Genomic DNA, 18,249 nt, shown 5'->3' with positions numbered 1-18,249 from the left:
GTGGGTGGGTGTGGTGGGGGGGGTTCGAGAAGCGCTTGTTTTATTATCAACAACCAAAACAAGTCCAGCCTCCACAAGAGTTGTCTTTTTATGGAGTTGTAGGAAGGCCGCAGGTAAAAAAAAAAACAGGGAGCAGAGATGCGTAGTTTTTGAGAGGATTTGCATGTTGAGCTCCTACCCCGGTTAGAGAAATAGGTTTCCATTTCAGCAGAGACTGTCGGTCAATAAGATCGAGAAACAGGTCACCCACGTTGTCCGCATTGTCTGTCTTTGAAACCTGTCATGTCAAATGTATGAGCCACACATCATTCATTTGGTTCATTTGTCTATGAAGCGACATATGCAAGGATTGTGCAGCCAAAGCAAAACTCAATCAGAGCATTTGGTGCCTGCTCGGGATTTCACCCACATCAAGATACTGTAGAGGTGTCAAACTTAATCGATTAATCAACAAGTCATTTTAATCACCAACTATTTTAATAATCGGGAAACCGTTTAGAGCCATCGTGTAACTGAATATTGTACAAATCCTAAGATTTTAACCTCTCACCTGGAATTATTCTCTGATTTCTGTAGTCCTTCATGAAAGCAGAACAATCAACTCGTGTTTAAGCAACATAAGACATTTGCTTTTACTTTGAAAAACAATGGATTAAACCAAGAACCAAATTTGTTTCAAAAGATCCGTGAGTACATCAATCTACGTATTATTATTGTTTTTATCACAAAATAATACCAAATAAACAAAAAATGAAAATCAAATAATAATGATTATTTCATAAATCGCAAGAAAATTATAATCAAGAAAAAACTAGTTTTGCAATACACTTTGATGCAAAATAACGTTTTATCCGATTTACCTGAACAGCCAAACCAACATTTGCCTCAGCTATTAAATGTCAGAGTATTCCCTTTACACATCTGGCACAATTTAAAGAATCAAACAAAGTGCATATGAATCCAGAAGTGACCACAAGGGCATGCATCAAAAATTTCTCCAAAAAAACAATACCCTCAAGTTCTCTTTATGTGAAAAAGTTCCAGGACATATTGCTACTCCACAAGGGCAGGCGTCATGGATCATCTGCCTAACTGCTTCAATGTGTTTGCAAGCCAAAGGTCATGGCGTAAACTATTTCTCGTTGCTCACACACATCTGAAGCCCTGGCTTTATGGTCTCTAAGTAAATGGAAATTGTAGTATTTTCATAAATCTGACGCTCTACACCTACTGCATTCCTGCATCTTAATAAGTAATATATCTTCTCACTTTTTTTTTTTTCTTCAATTTGTTTTTCCTAAGTGGTAAAATCAAATGCAATACACGCTCCAAAGTACTGTTCAGTATCCTTTTTTTTCTGAATTTGTCAATGGTAACCAAATATCAGAAGAGTACAGTTTCATTATTTAGGATCCTACACTGAAGGGTTCTAAGAAATGAAAATGCAAGCCAAATCACTTAAACATTGTGGAAAAGTGACAGGATAAATAGTTGAACAAAATGGATTAAGGCTTGTGATAAAAAGAAAGTGACTATTTCCTATCTAAGAGTATGACATTTTTGTGGCAAAAGCACACAAATTTTAAAACTACAAGGAACCTTCTTTATGGAAAAACACACAGTTATTGTACATTGAATGTTATTGCTTACCGTGCATTTATTTGCATGTAGTAAGCATAAATATGGAGTGTGTGTGCGTGCGTGCGTGTGTGTCAGTTTGTGTGTATGAGTGACCCAAGAGTTCAAGAGGCCATTGACTAAGACTGGATTAGCCGCTCTCAAGGCTTCCACTGGAATGTAAGGATCAACAGCGCTCGTGCATACACGCGCAAGCACACATTTTTTGTGCTGCACTCAAACACTCACTCTTTACCTACTAGTCCATAACAGTCCATTAACGCTGCTTGTTCATGGGAAGAGAAATTACAAAAGGTCAAGTAATGTTAAAGATGTTTTCATGTATTTATTAAGTGACTGAACAATCTATTCATTAATTTTGTGAAGGTATGGCTAACTGACTGAAAGATTGATATATTAAAATGATTTACTAGTAATACCTACAGCTACAATTAAAAGTTCATCTTCAGTCACAATCATTAAGATGTTGAATCAGTAGCTACTGTAATTGAGAATCTTCAAAACAGACAATTATTATTATTATTGTAAAGGGATTTTGCAGGAGGCCGGTTGAGGTACATTTGAATTTACAATTTTAAAGTTCTGCTAAAGTAGTAATTTTCATCAAAACGTATAAATATATGACAGGTTTATGAGTGTACCGTGTTTTCCGGACTATAAGGCGCACCTAAAAACCCAAAATTTGCTCAAAAGCCGACAGAGCGCCTTGTAGTTCGGTGCGCCTTATATATGGACCAAATTCCTAAATCTTAACTGGCCCGAAGCATTGTGTCATGAAATCAATCATAAGGCTGAAGACTATGAATCATGAATCAAAAAGACTATGGATCATTATTTTGTGATTATTGAGTAATTTGTTGCATCTGAAGTTGAAATTAAAAAGATAAAATTGAGAATGATTTGATTTGGATTGGATTGATAATCTGACATGATGCATTAATGGTGCACTTTATAATTCGGTGTGCCTTACATAAGGACAATGATTTAAAATGGGCCATTCATTGAAGGTGCGCCTAATAGTCCGGTGCGCCTTATAGCCTGGAAAATACGGTAACTTTACAGTCAGTGTGACTTAGATTAAAAAAAACCAAATATGGATGGATAATACTCAATATTCAATAATTTATTTTACACTCCTTTTGAAGTGAGCCGGATTTGATCATTAAACTAGAAACATACTCGCTCTTTGGCTTGTTCTAAAAGGCAACAATAGCCATGCTGTCTTTCGTTCAGGAAATCAATAATAGATTAGCACATGTGCACATATACGTACACACACAGACATCACTGGGTGCGGTGAGGTCTCCAGGAAGTTACACTGGCTAAAACTTCCTGCAGTTTGAAACCAAGTCTGGACTACTTATATTTAGCCACAGTTTTATGTCATACATCCATGTACAAGCACAGTGGGGCAAAAACATTTAAAGGTTTGTGTGTGTGGTTTTTTTTTTTTGTGATTTGTACCAAGTCAACTCTCAGATTGTTCAGAATATCCGCAAATGTATTGCTTGGAAAAAACTACACAATGCATTGCGATAATGGGAAACTTCTCCTGCCGCCTCTCATTTCACCTGTACTACACTGACACTGCTTTGCCTGCTTGTTCACTATCAATGCATGATGGGAATGTTTTGTCTTTTTATTTTGTATACTCCACAAACATGTCACATCACGTGCGGACATCAACATCATATATTTAGTAAGATTGAGGCTAACCAATTCAGCATGCAACATTGGCTTGCAAGCTTGAAGAGAATCAAATTTTTTTGTTGTGATGACCGCACATAGCCTTTTATGGTGGATTATAATATTGTTGGGATAGCCTCGATTATTTTATGTTGTGATTTTCGGATTGTGTATTCTGCTTCACTACCATGGTAGGGGCAGCCATGGAGTAAAAAAAGACAATTTGTCTTCCTGCTCCTCACAGCTGTTGAGAGATGCTGTCGTAGGACCACAGTTCACCTTTAACACTGTCATTTTACCAACAACATCATCCGGATTTGCAGGAGCTGACCAGTGTGCTATAATCCCACAAGTCTTTAACTACCACACAGGATTAACAAGAAATTGATTTGGGAGGGAGGCGGGTGATGTGGCACCCATGCAGAAAATAGAGTCTTAAAGAGACTTTTCTCTGATCCTGCTGTGTTAAACGGATACGGTGGAAGAAGATCAGAAGGGGGAATTGTAGGGGAATGTGATTTACTTTTGTTGGCTCATGTTCCTGCCTCTCCAGTGAAATAGAAACTAAAAATTCCTTAATAGGATTAACAAGCTTTAAATCTGTGAAGAAAAAAAAACTGCTACTGAGATTTCTAAACAGAATGCACAGTCGAGGCATCAATATATATGGTGAGAGCACTCAGTCACTCACAGGAAACATAAGATCTTTTTTCTAAATGACCAATTCGTAGCGAAAAATGTCCACTTTAGGTTTGATTTTTCAAGTGGGATTAACTTTAATAAACCAAATATAAAATGAATTGTTACTCTTCACAACTTGCAGATGCAAGACGATCTTGAGTGGTCTATTCCAAGTCCTCCCTCGCCCATATAGCTAATAGGTCTGACACAATTAGGATTTGGGGGGCCGATCACGAATGAGGGAAAAAAACAACAACAACATAATGCGCATATTTTGGTAGTCAGGCGCAAAAACGGGGACAAATTGATTTTCATGTCAAGTCTAGTTTACCGTTTGGGATTTTGGGAGCCCGCATTCCGGCAGATGCCGCTTCCTCGACGGGCGTAAGAACTGCGCTCTGCATAAAAAAGGGAGCTTCTTAATTCTTGTGGCAGGGCAAGTCCAGTTTAGTGTGTTTGTGATTTTGGCTGACCATGACAGGTCTCGATAGGCATTCCGGCATACTGTATTGCATTAACCCAATTACTGATCAGACCACAAGATGGAGCAAAATGTCTTTTAAAATATTTTATTTTTTTAATTTTAATTTCATTTACAAAAGGGGAGTGCATATTAATAAACATTTACATGTAAATATGCCAAATTATAGCCCATGGCTAATTTTCATCTGTTGCAACTTGGCAGGTTGTGACATTTTAAATAAGCTTGGATACTGTTTACTTCTGAGTATCAACAGATTTATTTTCTCAAGTATTTTTGCCAATGTTTAACAATCTTTGCCAGGCCCCAAGGAAAGAAAGTTGAGTAAAGAAGCGAGTGTGATTTGAATATAAAATAGCAACTTGATTTTTACTCATAATTTAGCTGTCAAAGCATGCAATAGAAAATAAATACAGCTGCATATGAGTAGATCCTCGGTTCACTTTATTCTCTTGAATTGTATGTTTTTCAGCAGAAACTGTATTTCACAGAAAATAAATAACAGTATCATTTGTATACTGAATAAGATAATGTTTTTCTTTTAAGTTAACAGATAATGAGCATACTACTTGTAATCATCCCTGACTGCTCAATTACACTGTACAGAAGAATAAAATATGAACAACAAAATATACCAAAATGTAAACAAAAACACTTTCAAAATTATACAAGACATGACGTAGGGACAACTTTTTGTGGATAATTCCGTCTAGGAATTTTAAACCACTCACCGACAAGTGTCGTCTGCTGAGTCTTGTTTGACCGGTGCTGACCTTTCTTTTAGTGTCATTCACACATAACACAAAATTGAGGCTTTAAAAGCATACTGAGGCATACACAGGCATGCATGGCGCCAGCTCCATCAACAATCAATCAGTCTCACTCACAAGGGACAAACAATACTACTTGTATGCTAAAAGACAAGTTTCCCAAATAAAGAAAAGGTAAATAAAGCTAAAGAAAGTCAACAAACTATTCATAACACCTTTCTGTATTGTGCTTTACTAGCACAGCTACAATAAAAAAACAAAACACTGTCAAAGTAGTTGTTAAAAACTGGATTGTTACTACAGGTCTGCTTTTGGAACTCATTAAGAGTAGTCAGATTCATGAACTAATGTTAATGTTTGGTGATGTAACACTCATCACTTGGGTTTCCCTCAAGCCAAATTGAGGACGAGTTTAAAAAGATGGAAAAACCTATTAATCTTCTGAATTGGACAGGTACATGTACAAGCATGCATTAAGCGCATGAACATAGGCCTATGCACAATATAAGAAGAGTGCTGGCTGATGAGTTTAGGTGGTCAGTAACTGCAAACAGATGTAAACCTTGAGAAGGTTTGTCAAGGGGAGGAACAATGTCAGTTAAAGCAATCCATGACGTGCATAACCTGCAAAAGACATACAGAGACACATGAACATAAACAGATTTAAAAGACAGATTTTTCCTTTATATTGTTGCTGGACATGAACTCTGCTCAGGGGTCATTTCAAGGCAGTGGAAACAAAAAGAAAGCTGATCAAAAGTGTAAAGAGAACAAATTCCTCAAATGTTCCTTTGGTATCTGTTTCCACAATAACAGCTCCTCTTCTGGGCCCCTAGTACCTGCCTGGAATATTGCAGCACATGTTGTGCGTAATTGAGTGTACGGCTGCCCAGAATGACGATTAGTTGGACTTTACCAGATGTGCATCTGTGTTTATCCTGAATTTGACCCGAGTACCCGAAAGTCTCATTGTGATCAAATAAGTCATTATTAATAGCACAATGTTAACCATCTCAAAGTTGTGTGCTTCTCAGAACAACCTTGCATCTTGGACAGCTTTACAATAGCTTTGTTAAATTGAATGGCCACAATCAAATTGACAAAGCTAAACCACATGGAAAAATACCTGAATACTATGAAACACTGATCACCATACAGATGCAAACTAACTACCACACAAGCACGTGCACACACAAACACACACACACACACACACACACACCATGCATGCATTGCAGTCAACACGTACCGCTTTCGGCACAGATGACATTAATGTCTTTTACAGTGGAACAAAAAGGTGTGTGTGACGTTTATGACTAGCTGCATATGGTGTGGGGCTGCCAATAAGTTTGGGTCGATGGGGATCTATTTTAGGAGCGATATTCACCTTGCTCACATTGAAAGACTCTCTATTTGGGAATAATTTATGCAGAGCATCATGACAACAAGTGCCCACTGCCTGTGTTGCCATAGCAATATTTCTCTCACTCCCTGGCCCTTAGACTGTCTGTGTATTGCCACGGAAACCAACATATTCTTTTATCCCTTTGTCCAAAATAACAAATTACTTGCTGCAGCTCTCTGTATGTGCAAGCAGCATTGGTCAGCTAAAGCAGGGGCTTTCAACTGGTTTTGTCCAAGGTACCACCATTATAACCAAGAAGCAGCTCGGGGACCACTGATTAAACAATTGCACATTTTTTTTGCCAAATAATTTTTTGGGATGCGAGGGTTGCAAATTATTAGGCATACCCCCGAGGCTTTCAGTGCAATGCCAGCTCTTTTGCTTGTGGGCCCCACTTAATGCGCATTGAGGTCACAAGTACTCTCACAAGTGCTGCTAAAAACAAAGTTGCCTTTCACACACATGCATGCACACACGCACACACAATTTGAAAGACTTAACAGTTGGAAAAGGTAAATAAGAAGCCTCTTGCCGGTCGAGCTGGTTCTGCCCAGCAGGAACCTTGATGGGGATGGATGGATTTTGGGTTGGTTAAGTTCAGTACTGTCAACCTCTGAGAGCTGAGGTCTGAAGACATACCAAAGAGGGTTGGGGAGGGGATAGGTGAGGAGGATTGTTTTAGTCTTGTCATCACAAAAAGAAAACGGAGTGCCAAAGCATCCTGCATTGAAAAGCATTCTATGTACTCTATATGAATAGCAGCATTCTAAAATCAACAGTTTCACAAAATCATGTCACGTGACAATCAGAAAAGGCTGCTCTCCCTAACACACCTGTAAAAAGACAAGATGTACTCTGCATTTAAAAAAGGGGGCATGAGGTTTCCAAGGTCTTGATTCATCACACACATTTTCCTCTGCTCAGCACAACAGGGTTACAGCTTCATCTGTCGGCCAAATTTCATTGAATTGTGTGTATTTTGGGAAGCTTTGTGGCCCAGCTGGTTTCGATGACTCATCCGACACACTGGTCATGCATTCCTTTATGTCTATGAGAGAAAGGGTGATGAGTTTGAATAGAAGCCCTACTGACTGTAATCCTATACAGACAATGGGCTGGGGGAGTGACAACCAATTGTGTCTTTGTACTAGAGATGAACAGAAATTTTGGGACCAAAATCGCAATCTCAGACAATGCAATTTCGAGATTGTTAAAGCTGCCATTTTTAAAGGGCTCTTATTCTCACCCATCCATGGCGTGCTACAGTTAAGGGTTAACGTGAGGCTGTTGCAAAACTTGTTTTTGTACATGGGGGAGGATGTGATGATGACTTAAACAGTTTTGACAATTGTTTGGTAGAGTCCAAATGTTGTGTCAACTGCATCTATGTAGTACATACTAAGTTGCAAATTTCCCAGCTAACAGCTGAAACACATGACATCTCTGTGGCCTTCGGAGTAGATTTTTGCTTGTGATTGTCTTTTGGTCCGAAACTGAAAATCCACTTCTGGGCTAAAGATTTTCAGTGCCCGAATTTTCTATGCATTCCTAGATTATATGATATGTACCTACAGGTTCAGGTCGGAACCTATTTGATGTACTACTAATGCTTTACTTCTCTACAGGGTGATTTTACCTGGAACAGCCTGTCTGGCCAGAGTGTTCATCTGACTCCAGTTGCCATACAGAGCCTGTCTGAACTGGAGAGGGCTCGGCTCCAGGAAGTGGCCTATGCCCGCTTACACCAAGACTATGATGTTGGATGCCAGATTACTGTGCCAAAAGGTAGGATTCTATGTGTTTCTCCTCCTCTTTAATGCATTGTTGCATAACTGGTTGCACTGCTGAAACACTCACTGGGGACACTCACAACTAAGGTTTACCAGACATTGTCAAATCCAAAGTTCATCAGATTTCCGTTGAGCTTTCTGAGCCATCTGTCAAAAATCCCCCAAAATTCAAACCATTTCCCAACTCCCCTTTGACCCCCACCCCTGTGCTGTCTATTTCATCTGCTTTCTCTTCTTTCACACGCCATTTCCTCAGCTCTTCCTTCACTTCCAACTTGTTTATGAAACAGGATGCTCAACTTTCTCTAGTGTCATAAGAAACATGGTGAAAATCAAAACAGTGGCACGGTTGAAGATTTGGAGATTCATCAGTGGTGCTCGGACGCTCAGGGAAACTGAAACTGTTCGATGACGTAAGCAGCTAATGCTACGGTGCAGTGTTTAGTGGGACGTGGTTACATTTCCCAGAGTGACTTGTGATACAGGAGAACATCTGGGGTTCAAACTGAGGTTACTAAATCAGTATGAGGAGCAGCACAAGGGACCCAGCAATAGCACCAAGTGCTTACGTAAGAATTCCAGGGATTTTAAACAAGTGTGCCACAACTTTCAGAGTTTCCCGATCATTGAATCAGATAGTTCCGGAGTCATGTATCATGTTTACAGCAGCAATGTTTTCAAAAAATTTTTTGCCTTCTATCTAAAGATATAAGACAACGTTCAAATCTGAACGAACACATTAACCTTTAAAACAGTGAACTTTACAAAATAAAGTTGAGCTTAACCCAACAAGCACACCCAACGACAAGCTATAAAACTAAAAGATGCTCAAACTAAGCTATCAAGGTTCAACAACAGCATTTCCCTTGTTTCCTTAAAAATGGCAACATTTTAATCACTGGTGGTGATTAAAAACTTCACTTACAAATGTTGAGCCATTCTCTAGTTTGTAAAACTTACTCGAGTATCCCTTGCTTGGTTCATAAACTTATCAAGATCGGAATAAAGTACAGCAGATAATGACATCTTGACCAGATGCATTCAGGTAAATCACTTTTGTCCCTGTACAGATGGACAGAAGAGGAAAAAGTCACTGCGGAGGAAGCTGGATTCTTTATCCAAAGAGAAGAGCAAAGACAAAGGTATGTCATGTTTTTTAATATTTAGCGGCTTGTCACAGACTCTTCTGTCTCATTGTTGTCAAAACTTTGCCCCTCCCATCTTCCTCTGGCGAGACGGTCTTTGTCAAGTGAACAGAGGCTATAAAAAATAAAGTATCTGTTTACAGTTTGTATTTAAATTAAGTGGAGGGACTGCATGCTAAGCACAGCATATTTGGCTGCAGAACATGTAGGTCTTAAAGCAGGCCAGGTGGTGGTTGGAGATGCAAGTAATGTAAAACAGGTTTTTACTGGTGAGTCTGGGCTCTTTCAGTAAACACGCTCTTATTGAAACTAAAAAATACATGCAAATATGCACTCAGCTCAGGTTTAACTCATCTCAGAATTTGTCAAATTCCGTAGGTTAGTGAACTTTCAATACTGAAAAGCACCAACATTAATGTATTTTACATGACAACAGTCTAGTAATTTTTGTCTCAGGCTTTTGTACATACCAGTGTGATTTTAAAAATGTTTCCTTTAAGACAGGTTTTTAAATCTTGGTGTTTTCAGGTTTTGTGTTTTAGTTACAGCAGAATGAATTGGTGAAGGCGTAGCTGTTTTGTATTCCTGATTGGATACGAGTAATTGCCAAGTCGGGGTATCCGGTGCTGGCTTATATTCTGCATTGAGAAAATGTTTTCAGTCTATCTGTGCATCCCAGTACACAATGTGCTGCGATGATTGGGGATGCCTGACCTAAAAGACGTTATTCACACGCACACATGCATGTTGTACATGAGGATGCACTGGCTTGATCAATTTGGTCTTGACATTGATGTATCATGTTCATCGTGCTGGACAGATGGTGATTTGGTGCATACGTGCTGCCCTGCATGTATCTTGTGCTTAGCAGATGCTTTGAGTTTGTGCAAAAGGAATTCTGTTGTTCTGCCATGTCTGTGGTCACATTGAGCCACAAACCCTTCAGTTGTGGTTACTGGATGCAGTTAGTCTCTTCTGTTTTCCCTCCTTCATTCGCATTATGCAAATGTAAAAAAAGAGGCACGCAGAACGTGACATTGATGTGGGCAAGGGCTGTTAAAGTGTTGTTTATTCAAGGTGCAGGAATTAGCAGTTTGTACTTTGTAATAAAAAAAATAATTTACTACTTTTTATGATTTACAGACTTGTGGTAGTACGATTGTAAAATGTTACGATGTGACGCAAGTGTCACAAATAACCGCCAAGAGAACCATTAATGTTTTTCATTTTTCTTTCATGCTCGTATTTATTAGTATTAGTACTTTGTTATTTTTGCTGCGTAATCCAGATTGTTATCCATCTTTTTGTCTCATGTGTTTTTTGTCTCTCAGAGGGTCTTCCTCAGGCCTTCAGTATACCTCTCTCCCAGGTCATAGCAAACGACAGGACACATAGACAACGCCAGGACGGCTATCGTCAGGATCCGCCACAACGGGAGGAGCATAAGGACTCGTCTGACCTTGTCTCTTCCATTCTCCAGGTCATTATGCATGCATGCACGCCCAGTCATGAAATCCAAAAACAATGAGAATTTTTTACACATTCAAAGCAAAAGTAAAATTCTTGCATCATCTACAGTTTGCGACAAAGCGATCGTCCAATAAGGAGCTCTCAAGCAGCAACTCCTCATTGAGCTCTACGTCAGAGACAGCTAATGAATCAACATCGCCCAACACGCCTGAGGCGGCACCACGTGTGCGCAGACGGGTGAGTTGGTCGGTCGGAAGTTGTTTGCTGTTTGGACAAATGAAAATTCATGTTTCGGCTGCAGGGTGGCATGTCGGTGGATTCGATCACGGATCTGGACGACAACCAGTCCCGCCTGCTGGAGGCACTGCAGCTCTCTCTGCCTGCCGAGACGCCAAGTAAGAAGGAGAAGCACAGAGACAAACGTCTAAGTCTCAACCCTATATATCGCCAGGTGCCCCGTGTAGTTGACAGCTGTTGTCAACACATTGAGAAATACGGTATGTATATTGTACCCTCATGCTTGTGTTATGGTTAAGGGTTTAAATTGTCAGGAATATTCCAGTTAAAGTTTTTTTTAATCATTTCTACACTCAGGTTTGCAGACAGTGGGGATTTTTAGGGTGGGAAGTTCAAAGAAAAGAGTTCGACAGGTTGGTGCTTGGTTTAATTCTACATAAACAGCTCTGTGGTTTTGGGGGACAAGCCATTTTCCTCCAAAATGAAGCATTATATTAAATTCAGTATTCAGTAAATTTGACCCAAAATGTTCTCCCTGCTTTAGTTACGAGAGGAGTTTGACCGTGGCGTTGATGTCCATTTAGATGAAGACCACAGCGTTCATGATGTTGCAGCTTTGTTGAAGGAGTTCCTTAGGGACATGCCTGACCCACTTCTCACCAAGGAACTCTACACTGCCTTCATAAACACTACATGTATGCTCGCTTCCTGCCCAGCAGACAAAATCATTCTTCTTACCCAAGGACACCTTAGCTTGTCTGCTAATGCTCTTTGACCTGTCCCTGTTGAAGTGTTGGATCCAGATGAGCAGCAAAGTGTGATGCAGCTACTGGTGTACCTGCTCCCAGCATCCAACAGTGACACACTTCATCGCCTCCTGGAGTTCCTGTCCACTGTAGCTGACCATGCTCATGACAGGCAAGACAAAGACAAACAGGAGGTAAAGTCATTCCTCACAGACAAAAATGAACTGCATGGCTGCAACTGTTAAGTCAGATTTACTAAGAGTTTCCACAGCCAAAAACGGGGGCAGACTTGATTGCTCCGGCCCACATATGTGAAAGCTGACAAGGGTGGATCCAGGACTGTATTTGCTAAATGCGAGCCCAACCCATTTTGAGTGCGTGTTATATTAAGATTGACTTTTTCCATTTCAGATCACGGGGAACAAGATGACTTCCTTAAACCTTGCCACCATCTTCGGCCCCAACCTGCTCCATAAACTCAAATCTTCAGACAAGGAGTTCAGCGTCCAGAGCTCAGCCCGGGCCGAAGAGAGCACAGCCGTCATCGCCACGTTACAGAGAATGATCGCCAGCTACCAAAGCCTCTTTATGGTCAGTTGGCTCATCCTCACTTCCTCCAGCTGATGCACTTTCACATTTTTGTGTCGACAGAAAATGACTTTTCTTGTCAGTAAGTACATTCTGCCAGCTTTCTGACCAAAGCATCACAAAATATTTCACCCAGACATTTGAACGCCTTCTTTCCAAAACAAAAATGACCACTCATGCATGAAATCTCTTATGTGGAGTCAGGAAAGGTCACAATTTTACACGGATTATCTTATTCTTTGCTGGCTTTGTTCATGTCTCTTCTCGGGATTCTCCAACAATGCAGACTGGCAGCTCAGGTCATTTTAGGTCTGAAACTTTAAACTGTAATGTTTCGTAATCTGCCACTGCCACTCCCCTGAGGCTTACATTCCTACAGTAAGCCAATTAATCACATCAGACCTCTTGGTGTCTGGTAAGAGCAAAAGTTTTTGAGACGGGGGTGCGGATATGACAGTTCTTTTGTAAATCAGGTTGAGTCAGATTTTATTAAAGATTCCGTAAAAATACAGACATTCTTCAATTGTTGCCTTGAGCAGGGAGATTCTAATCCTTGATTTAATTAATCCAAATTACCTTTTGTTTAGGTCCCACCTGACCTTCAAAATGAAGTTCTAATGAGTCTACAGGAGACAGACCCCGATGTGGTGGACTACCTTCTGAGACGAAAAGCGTCACAGTGAGTTCTGCGTCCAATACAAAGATTATTTTGTCCTCCTGTTGCATCCCGTCTTTCAGCCTAATTTGCTTTTTCCTGAAGGAGTACCGATCTACTCCAGTCTGAGGAGCCCTTCACCATGAGCGAACGCCACTCCTCCAGCGACTCCAACAAGCCGTCCAGCGGGGAGGTGTCCCCATATGACAACAACTCCCCCGTTCTAAGCGAACGCAGAAGCGAGGCAGGGAAGCCAGGTAGTACGCTGATGGGACAGGCAGTGGGCTGGGCAGGGGAGTCTGGAGCTGACAGCAGGGTGGGACCAGGTGAGCTGTAAATCTCAGACCAATCTCTGTTCTTCTTTTACACGACGGGTTCCGCATGCAATAATTTGACCTTGCTTACTTTAGACTGTATATCGGAGGAGCATGCTAACATTTGGGGTACGTGGCACACGACTTTGAAACCAGCGCTTAAAGACCAAACTTATGGAGGTGAGCTGCCTGCCTGACAACTCGGGCTCTGTCTGAAAGTCAAACTCTACTCTAGCATAAAAAGGGGAGTGTTCACCTTAGCTAAATATTAACATTATAGTTTGATTTATTACTTTTTAGCATCTTGGGTAGCCTACATTAGTGGTGGGAATATGAAGCTTCAAATTAGCTTCATGAACCAGTTATTATTTGTTTGTTCAAAATTGGGCTGAAGCACACTGACCTCCCATTGCTAATACCCCTTTATTTAAACAAACAATGCCATCTCGCGTAGTAAAAAAATCCAACTGGTTCATAAATCAACTAAAATCAGTGCACATATGGCGACATATTGATGCAGAAAGAAAGGAAATTACAATTTTTTACGATTACTAAATTCTGTTTCCAGAAGAAAAGGGGTCTAAAACACTGTGAAGTACGCAGTCGATATGAAATCTTCATGTTAGGTGGACTTGCTGCACATATATGACAAACACAGTAAACAGTAAATAATTCCATTGATATCATGGCTTCTTTCTCAGAAGGTTCCCACGGCAACGTGTCTGAGAGAAGCTCCCGCAGCTCACAGGAAGGACTTGATGGACTCCATGGTGATAGCAGACAGCAGCTGATGGCACCGCCAACTAGAACAGCACCAGGCATCGCTGAGTGCAGACCTCACCTGCCGCTGACCCGTGTTTGCACTAGCCCTCACCCTCAACCTGCCATCAATCGTTCTGCTCTCGAACCTGCTCATGGAGCCTGCACGACATCGGGATTGAAAGGATGGGTAAACCCGAACGAGAGTGGCCGGTTCCCTCCCCCTTATAACGCTCATCACCGCCTGGCTGCTTGTCAAAGTTCACCTCAGCTTGCAGCAGCGCAGCAGCATCCCCTGCAGTGCAAAAACCCAAATGCAGAGCAGAAGAACTCGGATGGGCCCCTGATGCCGCACAGCCCCGAATGGCAGGACTGGCAGAGGGACCGCTGGCAAATATGGCAGCTGCTATCTTCAGACAGTCCAGATGCACTGCCAGAGACACTTGTGTGAGATCGTCAAGTCCAGCTTTCTGTCAGATTTGATGACTGCTTGCCTATGATAATCACACATCCTCATCTTTCCTCCCTGTGCATCCCTGGATCTGCCAGCATGTTCACGTCGTGGCATTCTTGTTGTTTACATGTCCAGCTGCTACCTTCTACAGACTTTAAAACGTGAATGAGCCACCATTCATTATTCTCTGTTTGGAGATTGTTGCTGCCCCACATTTCATTGCAAAGCATTTAAAAACATCCCGCCATAAATACCTCAAAAGTTATCACAGCACTTCGAAAAGTTGCCATAAATGCAATCAGGTTTGTTTGTTTTTTAATTTAGTGGCAAACAATAGGTAATGTGATAGTTTAATTGATTAAAAAAAGAAACACAATATGAATGTCGTAATCTTTGGTGTTTAAATACAAAATTCTTATACACACCTCCTAAAGGAGTTCATCAAACATTTGATCAAAGTGTGTCTGTCCTTCAAGTCTTTGACATAATTGTTAGTCTTGGTAAGACTGTTCTTTTGTCCTCAGTGTTGAATGTAATTGTAGTATGAAAGCCCTCAGCTTTAAGTTTGCTACTCGCTGCACTGAGATGTGCCAAAGCTGTATTGATTTTGTTTGTTCGTTTTTGTTTCCCGTGATTTCTTTGTTTCCCGTGATTTCTTTGTTTCCCGTTTCATTTCAGGATTTCTGTTCATATACTTGTTGACAAGAATGGCTTATAGGCAGACCAAGAATGTTTGCATCACATTTCAGGAAATATCAATGTTAGTTTTTGGCTTATGTGAGTAAAATACAGCAAAGCGATGTTGTGAGCCTGTGACCAAAAAAAAAAAAAAAAAAAAAATGTTTTTTGTAAGTTTATCATTTTGAAAGGCTAAATGTGAAGTATTTCTTGAAACTGGTCAATCACATAGCTTAATTAAGCGTTTTAACAGATAATCCCTTAAATTGAATTAAATTGTCATTCTAATGATGAATTTTTAATTATTATATAACTAAGCAGTCTTAAAATATGTTAAAATACTATAGTCTATATTTCCAATGGTCAATCAGTTTAACATTCCAGTTCCATCAAAACCAGTGTGCCGCCTGATTGATTGCATAGTGACTAATGACTTGTGGAGAAATAACCTTGATTACCACAGTTGACTGACCAGTACCTACAAGTCTGGACAAAATGTAGAACAAAATGTTTCATCCTAAAGGGCATCTTAAATTTATATCAATAAGAAAACACCACTTCTGAATGAAACTTCAAACCAAGCTGGCTAACTCCTCCTAATGACTCAATCATGTGGGTATTTGCTGGCAAATATTTTCCAATTTGTGTTTTTTTTTTTTTTTTTTTTTTAAATGGGCTCAAAGCAAGAATCCAACAATTGGCTGCATGATGATGAAAATCTGGCATCACCTATCGTCAGGCAATTGTATTGTTTCCATCTGGAAAGTGAAGGGACATTAAAGGGAGGGAATAAATGTGCCATAGCTCTATAGCTATAGCATAGCTCATGGCTGGATGTCATGTTTTGTGAAAAAAAAACAGCAAACATGCTTTGCTGTCCATAGTGTATGATGTAATATGCAGTATATGTTTCTATTCCAAAAAAATAAACTTTTAAGAAAGGTACCAATCATCTTAGTGTTGTTTTCACAGTCTGTGCCATGATGGATTTATTTTCATCAATGGGGTTTACTGGTCCAATTTGTATTGCCATATTTACTTATTTTGTACTATGTATGTTACAGTGGAATAAAATTCGTTTGCTTAAATTCACATCTGCTGGTGGAGTGAATTCCTTGGAACCAACAGAGAAAATGAGTAAGAACAGTTCCTCACTTATAATATTTGGATCACCAACTATCTACATGACAAAGTGCAACTACAATAGTTTATATTGTCAAATGAAATATTTATCTGTCAAAACTGAGAATCATAATCACTAAGGCAGACTTTTTTTTTTTTTTAATACAACACCTTTATCGCACCTCATTACCTCACTTTGGCTTATCAAATTTAGAGGTTGTCTAAATCAGGTATGGGCAATTGACGCCCTCGGGCTGTAGGTGACCTGTGCCTACATGAGGAGTGGCCCTTAATTCATGTTTGAAAATTATACCTATAAACAGCAATCCCCATTTCTCCCACAAGAGGTCACTAAACTATCTTTTTTCTAGCCACAGGTCCCAAGCTGAAAACATGAATACAATTTCATTTAGTGGTTGATGTGATTAATGCAAGAATTTAAGCAAAGTGGTATTTGGAATCCCCATTAAAATACAAAGTAGGTGAAAATGTAAACTGTGTCTTTATCAGTCAGTATTCTCTCCATGCCTTTCCCTCACAAGCCCATTTTTAGCTCACATTGTTTGTTACAAAAGTAACCTTTCTGCCATTGTCTGCATGACTTTGTTTAGCTTGAGGGCCCCTAATTAATGGTGATGCTTGAAGCTTTGGCCACTGTCCCGCTTCAGTACTCTTTTGTCACATTTTTTGTCATGTCTGTGGAAGGAGACAAATTTTGCAGTGTTAACACTGAAATTTTATCCATTTGACAGCCCCTTTCCCCACGGTACCGCCATTACAGAAACCTTTGGTTGAAATTAAACAAATGGAAATATTTCACTCGCACACCTGGATGAACTTAGGTGCTAATCCATATCAGCAAATAAAAGAATGAGTCAAAAATAATAAAAATAAAAAATAATGTCATTGCATCAACAAAAGTCCTATGCGTGAGCATGCACATTTGGATTGCACACAGAAACACGTGGTTGCACTCATCATGGAAGGAATGTACTCCCACAAGGAGTTCATTAGCCGTTTGAGTCTCTGCTGTTCTTTCACAAAGGCTCACAAAAATGCCTTGAACTGTTGGGGAATGCAACACAGGTCCCTTTCCCCCATGACACAGATGGGACCCCAGTGACACAGATGGGACACAGATAGGAGAAGCCACAGAACTCAAATGGTTCCACGGCCAAACTTGGATCCTGACTGCAATAGCTAAAGGGAACAGATCATACAAAAGTGATTTTCATGTTAGTATACAAAGACTTCACTAGTTCTTTTATCACAAACAAGATATTTTAGGTTGCATTACCTGACATGTTTCGGCTTTTACTTCCGCCAGGTAATGCAACCTAAAATATCTTGTTTGTGATTAAAGAACCAGTGAAGTGATTGACAAATGAAAAAAAAATGAACTTAGTACAACTAGTATACAAAGAGTTAGCTCTCTGGAGTGCTGGCCCACCCATTGAGTAGAAAATCAAACAACTGAGGAAATCTATTGCTTGTATTTATCTGCTCATTTCTGAAAATGTGCTTTTAAGCGAGCAGTTCTGCCATTCTGCCTCACTTTTGCTGTCTCTGTTAACATTACCACCACCCCAACATTGATTTTTGTTACCAATGATTTGACAGCTGGGCTAAT

General features: G+C 40.0%; 1 protein-coding gene across 3 annotated transcripts in view; it reads left to right on the top strand.

The window, feature by feature from the left end:
* LOC147062642 (rho GTPase-activating protein 6-like) overlaps window positions 1–16,589 on the top strand; it is a 33,927-nt gene extending 17,338 nt beyond the window's left edge. For 2 of the 3 annotated variants that reach the window (XM_085921919.1, XM_085921933.1), the window contains exons 2-14: window positions 8,287–8,446; window positions 9,522–9,593; window positions 10,928–11,076; window positions 11,175–11,303; window positions 11,368–11,563; window positions 11,661–11,716; window positions 11,848–11,998; window positions 12,095–12,243; window positions 12,461–12,640; window positions 13,225–13,316; window positions 13,398–13,618; window positions 13,703–13,786; window positions 14,308–16,589. In XM_085921919.1, the coding sequence (XP_085778045.1) occupies window positions 8,287–8,446; window positions 9,522–9,593; window positions 10,928–11,076; window positions 11,175–11,303; window positions 11,368–11,563; window positions 11,661–11,716; window positions 11,848–11,998; window positions 12,095–12,243; window positions 12,461–12,640; window positions 13,225–13,316; window positions 13,398–13,618; window positions 13,703–13,786; window positions 14,308–14,816 (2,148 nt within the window). In that variant the 3' untranslated portion in view covers window positions 14,817–16,589. The remainder of the gene's footprint in view (window positions 1–8,286; window positions 8,447–9,521; window positions 9,594–10,927; window positions 11,077–11,174; window positions 11,304–11,367; window positions 11,564–11,660; window positions 11,717–11,847; window positions 11,999–12,094; window positions 12,244–12,460; window positions 12,641–13,224; window positions 13,317–13,397; window positions 13,619–13,702; window positions 13,787–14,307) is intronic. The other variant, XM_085921926.1, reaches the window with a different exon arrangement.
* The last annotated feature ends 1,660 nt before the right edge of the window (window positions 16,590–18,249 follow it).

Source organism: Syngnathus leptorhynchus, chromosome 1 (assembly GCF_054491065.1).
Source record: "Syngnathus leptorhynchus isolate UIUO chromosome 1, UIUO_Slep, whole genome shotgun sequence".
In the NCBI taxonomy this organism is placed as follows: Eukaryota; Metazoa; Chordata; class Actinopteri; order Syngnathiformes; family Syngnathidae; genus Syngnathus; species Syngnathus leptorhynchus.
This window is presented reverse-complemented; position numbering and strand designations above follow the sequence as displayed.